Consider the following 8,246-nt stretch of genomic DNA (forward strand, 5'->3'; position numbering starts at 1 on the left):
CTAAAAAAAAAAAAATTAGCCGGGCGTGGTAGCAGCATGCCTTTAGTCCCAGCTGCTCGGGAGGCTGAGGTGCGATCACCTGAGCCCAGGAGGTGGAGGTTGTAGTGAGCCAAAATCATGCCACTGCACTCCAACCTCAGAGACACAGTGAGACTCTGTCTCAAAAAAAAAAAAAAAAAAAGGCTGGACATAGTGGCTCAAGCCTGTAATCCCAGCACTTTGGGAGGCTGAGGCAGGTGGATCACGAGGTCAGGAGATAGAGATCATCCTGGCCAACATGGTGAAACCCCGTCTCTACTAAAATACAAAAAATTAGCCAGGCGTGGTGGTGCACGCCTGTAGTCCCAGCTACTCGGGAGACTGAGGCAGGGGAATTGCTTGAACCCAGGAGGCAGAGACTGCAGTGAGCCGAGATCACGGCACTGCACTGCAGCCTGGCGACAGAGCTCCATCTAAAAAAACAAAACAAAACAAAAAACCATAAAAGACATAGGAGGTTTTATGCTGAGGAATGCCCTAATGTCACAACCTCATGTCCGCTTCATGGAGTTGGAGCGGGAGGGTGAGACGAGAGTCAGGGTAGCCAGAAGGTAGATTTTGATTCTTGGCATTTGAACATGTTCAAGTGTTTCCACCTCCTAAGAACTCTTGGTAGGTTTTATCTTTCCTGTATCTACCAGTGAGGATTCTGAAGGCCCCCCAGCTGAAGAAGGGCCTGGCTGCATCAGGAGGGCATTCTTTGTTTCACAAAGGCCAGAGCCGTGGTTTACAACAGGGTGGTTTTGTCTACCAGGGGACACCTGGCGATGTCTGGAGACATTCTTGGTTGTTATAGTTGGGGGTCGGGGGTGCTACTGGCACCTGTTGGGAAGAAGCCAGGAGCTTACCACCCCAGAGTGCAGGGACGGCCGTCCCCACCCCCAGCAATAGACTGAGAAACCCTGGGCTGGAGGGATGGAGAAACTTACAGGCACAGGGACAGGATTTGATGGTGCGTCCATGGGAAACCTATTTCCTTGTGAACTAAGAGGGGCCATTGTTCTCTGCTGAGAGTAGGATGCAGAGGGTTGTGGGAGAGGAGGTTTAAAGAGAATAGAGAGGTTTGAAACTGCTGCCCTGGAACTAGAAAGAGCTACTTGGAAAATGTGGATGGTCGTCAGGAGGGGCAAGCCATGTTGGTGTTGGAGAGGCACAGGGGTATTTTGCCTATCTGCAGTGTAGCCTGGGGGTTAGGAGCTGGAGCCCAGAGCAGGATTTGTTTTGAGTTCAAATCTCAGCTTCCAGCTTACTAGCTGGGGGCAGAGAGGAGTGTCTGGGGCAAGTTACTTAACCTTTGTCCTCAGGCTTCTTATCTTTCAAAAGAGGATAAGTGCCTTCCTCATAGGGTCCGCATGATGGTTAAAGGAGTGGAAATTCCTAAGAAGCCGCTGTGAGTCCTAAGCTACGCTAGTTATGGTGCCTTTATTGGTAGTAATTGTGACCCAGCATTGTTAGCAGCCCCCATGCAGGAGCAAAGGAAGGAGATCTTAGATTGTTGGGGGTCTGGTCTTTCTGGTGGTTGGGACGGAGGACAGTGGTTGAAGGGATGGATGACAGGAATGGGCGACAGGGTCGAGGTGGATAGGGAGGAAGAATACCTAGGTCTCAGAGACAAGGAATCATGGTAGCGAGGACCCAGGCATGTGGTGAGAGCTGGAGAATGAATTGAGGAGTCAGAGATGGAGCTGTGGGTGGTGGCACATTTGGAGTCCCTGCAGCAGGGGCGCTCAGAACTGGTGGAGTCCTGCAGGCTGACAGCACACACGCACGTGCAGAAGGCTGAGAGCCATTGCAGGGATAGGCTCAGGTGACTCCTGTCCAACCCCAACTCCACTCCATCCCAGGGCCTGTGAGATGGGGAGTCAGCAGCTCCCACCCCTCTGGCTCCTGGAGAAGCAGGATTGTTGAGGCACACCCAGGTTTCAATTCAGTAGTTGCAGTTAGAACCTAGTGGCAAGAGGACTTTGTCCACAGGAACAGGGCTCCAAGGGGCACAAGAGGGATGTAGCCAGGGGAGAAGCGGCACGAAGCAGCACCAGGAGAGGAGAGAGGATGAGAGGCCTCCAGTTTTGGGGTCAGGATCGGGGCATGAGACCCTGGGTGGAGCTGAAGGCAAGGTTCCAGAAGATTCAGAAACTTAAAAAAACAAACAAACAAACTGAATTACAGCAACATTCTATAAAGTGCATAGATCTTAAATTATGCTCAGTGAATTTTTAAAAGTATACCAGGCCAGGCCAGGCATGATGGCTCACTCCTATAATCCCAGCACTTTGGGAGGCTGAGGCGGGCAGATCACTTGGGGTCAGGAGTTGAGACCTGCCTGGCCAACGTGGTGAAACCCGTCTCTACTAAAACTACAAAAAATTAGCCAGGTGTGGTGGTGCCTGCCTGTAGTCCCAGCTACCTGGGAGGCTGAGGCAGGAGAATCGCTTGAACCCAAGAAGTGGAGGTTGCAGTGAGCCGAGATCAGACTATTATACTCTAGCCTGGGCAACAGAGTGAGACTCAGTCTCAGAAAGAAAAAAAAAAGTATGCCAGGGCCAAGATTAGTGACCTACTTAGGAGGCGCTAGCCTTGCTGGAGGCTCAGCCAAGCCTTTGGTGACCATGTCCTGCAGGTGTGCAGGTTCCAGCCCCCTAGGTCCCAGGATTTTCACATGGGTAGCAGCTTCCCTTATCCCTACCAAAGCTACAGTCAGGATTAGGACAGTCCCTTCATGGTCTGCCTCCATGAGGGATGGGGTCTATGGCCTGGATCTACAGGGAGGAGGGATCCACGGTGCTTGGGGCCCTGTGTCAGCTGGAAGCAGTCCCGAGAGCCCGTCCACCAGCAGCTGTTCTGCTCCTGCCTTGGTCTCTCCTCTCATCTCCTGTGGAAGGATTGCTGGGGTTTCTCTGACCTCCGAGATGACTGATTATTGGAGGCTGATTCCTGTTCCACAAGCCATGCCTGAATCCAACACAATCCCTGGGGGTTGCTGTCCAGTTTAGCAGGTTCAAAGCTGTGTCCTTCCTGCCCTTCCAATTCTGCATGCCAGTATGTCCTGAGAACTGTGTCCTCCTCCACAGAAGGGTTCTGTGTGCATGTGGCTGCTAGTGGCACTTGCTCTCACACCTCACTGATGTGGACAGGTTGAAGTAATGGAGGGAAAGTCTGATTTATGAGCTGTTTTTAAATAAATGCAGTTCTATGAGTTTTAAGAACATAGAGGTTTGGGGAAAATCTTTTTTTTTTTTTTGAGATGGAGTCTTGCTCAGTCGCCCAGGCTGGAGTGCAGTGGCGTGATCTTGGCTCACTGCAAGCTCTGCCTCCCGGGTTCACGCCATTCTCCTGCCTCAGCCTCCCGAGTAGCTGGGACCACAGGCACCCGCCACCGCGCCCGGCTAATTTTTTTTTGTATTTTTAGTAGAGATGGGGTTTCACCATGTTAGCCAGGATGGTCTCAATCTCCTGACCTCGTGATCTACCCACCTCAGCCTCCCAAAGTGCTGGGATTACAGGCATGAGCCACCGCGCCCGGCCGAAAGTCTTTAATAAGTAGCTAATTATTTTAGTTAGAATATTAATGATTCAACTCATAAGGTAAAAATAAGGCATTTCAAATGCAGTTTGGCCTTAGGCTTTTTATTTTATTTATTTTTATTATATATTTTTTGAGACGGAGTCTCGCTCTGTTGCCCGGACTGGAGTGCAGTGGCACGATCTCGGCTCACTCCAACTTCTGCCTCCCAGGTTCAAGCCATTCTCCTGCCCTGCCTCTACTTGGTAGCTGGGATTTACAGGCATGTGCCACCATGCCCAGCTAATTTTTGTATTTTTAGTAGAGGCGAGGTTTCACCTTGTTGGCCAGGCTGGTCTTTAACTCCTCACCTCAAGTGATCCACCCACCTCAGCCTCCCAAAGTGCTGGGATTACAGGCGTGAGCCACCACACCCGGCCTTATTTATTTATTTTTACAAGACAGGGTCTTGCTGTGTCACCCAGGCTGGAGTGCAGTGGCATGATCATAGCTCTCTGTAATCTTGAACTCCTGGGCTCAAGTGACCCTCCTTCATTGGCCCCCCAAAGTGCTGGGATTATAGGTGTAAAGCCACTGAGACCAGCCCGTTTATAATATAAAATGCTTTGAAAATAATTTTTCTTTTGAAAACTTTAACTTAGCTCATCCTGTACAAATTCTGAGTTGACATCTAAACAAGAAAGGTCTTTAGGAAGTGTACCTCTTTATGGCTGATAGATTGCTGGGAATTTATTGTCACCCAGCAACTTTCTTGCTGTGTGGCTTGGTGGTGCTGTAGGGGTGACTCACTCATGAGCAGTGTGATCTCCTTCCAGATATTTGTGGATAACTTTGTGCATGCAGACCTTCACCCTGGAAACATCCTGGTCCAGGGTGCCGACAGCTTGTCCTCGAGTCAGGAGGCGCAGCTGCAGCAGGCGGACATCTGTGACGCTCTGGTGGTGGCCGTGCCATCTTCCCTGTGCCCACTGCGACTGGTGCTGCTGGATGCTGGCATTGTGGCGGAGCTGCAGGCCTCCGACCTGAGGAATTTCCGGGCAGTTTTCATGGCTGTGGTAATGGGGCAGGTGAGACTCACTGGGACCACAGAAGTTGGGGTGAATTTTTTTAAATTAAAAAAGTTGGTGAGGCATGGTGGCTCAGACCTGTAATCCCAGCACTTTGGAAGCCTGAGGCGGGAGGATTGCTTGAGCTCAGGAGTTCAAGGCCAGCCTGAGCAACATAGTGAGACCCTGTCTCTATAAAAAATAAGAAAATAGGCCGGGCACAGTGGCTCATGCCTGTAATCTCAGCACTTTGGGAGGCCAGGGCGGGTGGATCACCTGAGGTCAGGAGTTCGAGACCAGCCTGGCCAACATGGTCTCTACAAAAATACAAAATTAGCCGGGCATGGTGGCGTGCGCCTGTAATCCCAGCTACTTAGGAGGCTGAGGCAGGAGAATCGCTTGAACTCCAGGGCGCAGAGGTTGCAGTGAGCTGAGATCCGGCCACTGCACTCCAGCCTGGGTGAAAGAGCAAGACTCCATTTCAAAAAAAAAAAGAAAAAGCCAGGCTTGGTGGTGGGCGCCTGTGGTCCCAGCTACTTGGGAGGCTGAGGTGGGAGAATCAATCGCTTGAGCTCAGGAGTTCGAGGCTGTGGTGAACTAGGATTGCACTGCTCTCCAGCCAGGGTGACAGAGAGAGACCTTGTTTTTATTTTAAAGTTTCAAAAAATTAATGGAGATGGGGTCTTGCTATATTGCGCAGGCTGCCTTGGGCTCAAGCCATCCTCCCATCTCAGCCTCCTGAGTAGCTAGGACTATAGGCTGGGTGGAGGGCAAATCTTTTTACTCTGGGGAATGCCTCTGTCTCTGTGTTTTTTTTTTTTTTTTTGAGACAGAGTCTCGCTCTGTCACCCAGGCTGGAGTGCTGTGGCGTGATCTCGGCTCACTGCAACCTTTACTTCCTGGATTCAAGCAATTCTCCTGCCATGCCTCCTGAGTAGCAGGGATTACAGGCACATGCCACCATGCCTGGCTACTTTTTGTATTTTTAGTAGAGATGGGGTTTCACCATGTTGGCCAGGCTGATCTCGAACTCCTGACCTCAGGTGATCTGCCTGCCTCAGCTTCCCAAAGTGCTGGGATTACAGGTGTGAGCCACTGCACCTGGCCGGAATGTCACTGTCTTGACACAGGACAGGTCTCATTAGCCCAGTCATTCTTATCAATGGTCACACTTGCCAGCCTGCCGGAAACGAGTGGAGGGAGGCAGGAGGACAGGAGGCTAGGCTGCCCTTACGGGGCTTTCTGTTAGCAGGTGTTGGGTGTGAATCAGGCCAGTTCTGAGTGGCAAATGGTTTGGGACCATGGGAATAAACAAGTGCTGTTTCGTGTTAGTAATTTCTGGTCCTTCTCCAGCAAACATCCAGCTGGTCACCAGGAACGCTGGCTTCTTGACCAGATTATGGCTGCCCTTGGTGTATGCTACCTGCTTCAAGGTGGCAGGCTGGTGAGATGCAACAGCATAGAGAACACAGCCTCTACGTGGGGCACAGCATGCTGGCACGTCCGATGTGGGGACCTGAGTAGTTTTTGCAGCCTCCCCTGTAATTCTGAGGGGCTGCAGTGGTTGAGAATGATTATTTAGAGAAAAGGCATTCGGCAAGGCCTCTGCAGAGTCAAGTGAAAGCACTGCATCGAGGGTGACTATGAGGAGACGCTCTGGCCGGCTGGCAAAGAATTCTTCAGCAAGAAAAATGCTGGAAAAAAGATAACTTTTTTTTAAAAAAAATTAATTAATTAATTACTTTTTTGAGATGGAATCTCACTCTGTCGCCCGGACTGGAGTGCAGTGGCACAATCTCAGCTCACTGCAACCTCTACCTCCCAGGTTCAAGTAATTCTCCTGCCTCCCAGGTAGCTGGGATTACAGGCGTCTACCACCACGCCCGGCTAACTTTTGTATTTTTAGCAGAGATGGGGTTTCACCATGTTGGTCAGGCTGGCCTTGAACTCCTGACTGCAGGTGATCCACCTGCCTCGGCCTCCCAAAATGCTGGGATTAAAACAGCAAAATGCAGGGCAGTCCCTGCCTCTGAGAGGGCAAATCCAAAGCTGGGGCCTGAAGTTGGTTTGAAAGTGTCCCCTGGGCCAAGGTTAAGCACTGAGGTGCAGTGCAGCAGGGGTGGGGGCATTCCTCCCTGTGGGTTTGGGCAAAGGGAAAAAGTCACAGCCCGAGGAGGAAGAGCCAAAAGCAAGATGCCAGAAAAGTCAGGGTGGAGCTGCTGAGATGAGAAAGACGCCTGGGCACCGCATCCAGGTTTATGCCCGCTCCACTCCAAGACCCTTTTCTGTTGCATCTTTCAGGGCCAGAGAGTGGCTGAGCTGATCCTGCATCATGCCCGGGCCAGCGAGTGCAGGGACGTGGAGGGGTTCAAAACCGAGATGGCCACGCTGGTGACCCAGGCCAGGAAGAACACCATCACCCTGGAGAAGGTGGGCAGGTCACTTGCGGAACAGGGGCCGGGGTGTCCATACCTGGCCTGGGGCAGAGCAGATCCTGGGTCTAAGGGAGACCTCTTTATGAGGGGTGTGAGTGTTAAAGCAAAAAAAGAACCACCTCACATCTTCCAGGCATGCGGAGGCCCGGTGAAGTTCCTGGTGCTCAAGGGGGCCTCCTTGTGCAGTGCCACTTAGGAGGCTGCAGCTCCTTCCTCATCCAGGGTCGCTGTTCATTTGGGGACAGCCAAGCACACAGGGAGGGAGGACTGTGGTCTCCAAGCAGCCAAATGATGTGCCCAATGCACATGTCCCTTATTTAAACCCAAGCCAGAGCCTGCTTTGTATTTTACACACAGTTCTAGCAAATGTGACTGTTTTATCCCCAAGTTCATGGCCACATTAACAGGAATGGGTCAGACAAGGAGTAGCCACCGGCACGCTGGCCCTGCTGATCTAGTCTATCCAGGTGTGATTATTTTTTTAAATTTTTTTGAGACGGAGTCTTGCTGTGTCACCCAAGTTGGAGTGTAGTGGTGCAATCTCGGCTCACTGCAACCTCCACCTCCCGGGTTCAAGCAAATTCTCCTGCCTCTGGCTCCTGAGTAGCTGGGATTACAGGCATCCGCCACCACGTCCGGCTAATTTTTATATTTTTAGTAGAAATGGGGTTTCACCATGTTGGCCAGGCTGGTCTCGAACTCCTGACCTCAAGTGATCCGCCCGCTTTGGCCTCCCAAAGTGCTAGGATTACAGGCAGGTGTGATTTTTGTGGTTGCTTCAGGGATGGGGTGGGTGGGGCTCAAAGGCTTGTCCTCCAAAGGCTCTGTGACCGAGTCTTGAGGTGGGAGTTGGGCTTGTGCTGGAGGAGTCCTTTCCAAGTTTGTCAGATGGTCCCTTTTGCGCTCACTGGTGTATGTGTGCCCTGGCGGGGGAGTGGGGTGGGATCCTGGGGCTGAGAGTGTGTGGGTGGTAGGAAATAATTGGTTCTGGAAGCCTCTGTGGTCTGCATTAGCCTTTATTTTGTTTTTCCAGCTTCATGTGTCCAGCCTTCTCTCCAGTGTCTTTAAGTTGCTGATGACTCACAAGGTGAGGGCCAGTCAGAGGGGAGGTCTCTGGGGAAGGTGGGATGGGGCAGGGCGGGATGGGAGGACACAGGGTGGTGGGAGGTGCTTCTATTATATGTTTTTTTTTTTTTTTTTTTT

At 51.5% G+C, this 8,246-nt stretch overlaps 1 protein-coding gene across 1 annotated transcript in view; it reads left to right on the forward strand.

Moving 5' to 3' along the window:
• Positions 1–8,246, forward strand: part of ADCK2 (aarF domain containing kinase 2) — a 23,444-nt gene that overhangs the window by 9,814 nt on the left and 5,384 nt on the right. The window contains exons 5-7 of the mRNA XM_017891066.1: positions 4,378–4,629; positions 6,910–7,038; positions 8,077–8,130. Of these exons, the coding sequence (XP_017746555.1) occupies positions 4,378–4,629; positions 6,910–7,038; positions 8,077–8,130 (435 nt within the window). The remainder of the gene's footprint in view (positions 1–4,377; positions 4,630–6,909; positions 7,039–8,076; positions 8,131–8,246) is intronic.

The sequence above is a fragment of the Rhinopithecus bieti genome, unplaced genomic scaffold (genome assembly GCF_001698545.2).
Source record: "Rhinopithecus bieti isolate Rb0 unplaced genomic scaffold, ASM169854v2 scaffold_20175, whole genome shotgun sequence".
Taxonomy (NCBI): domain Eukaryota; kingdom Metazoa; phylum Chordata; class Mammalia; order Primates; family Cercopithecidae; genus Rhinopithecus; species Rhinopithecus bieti.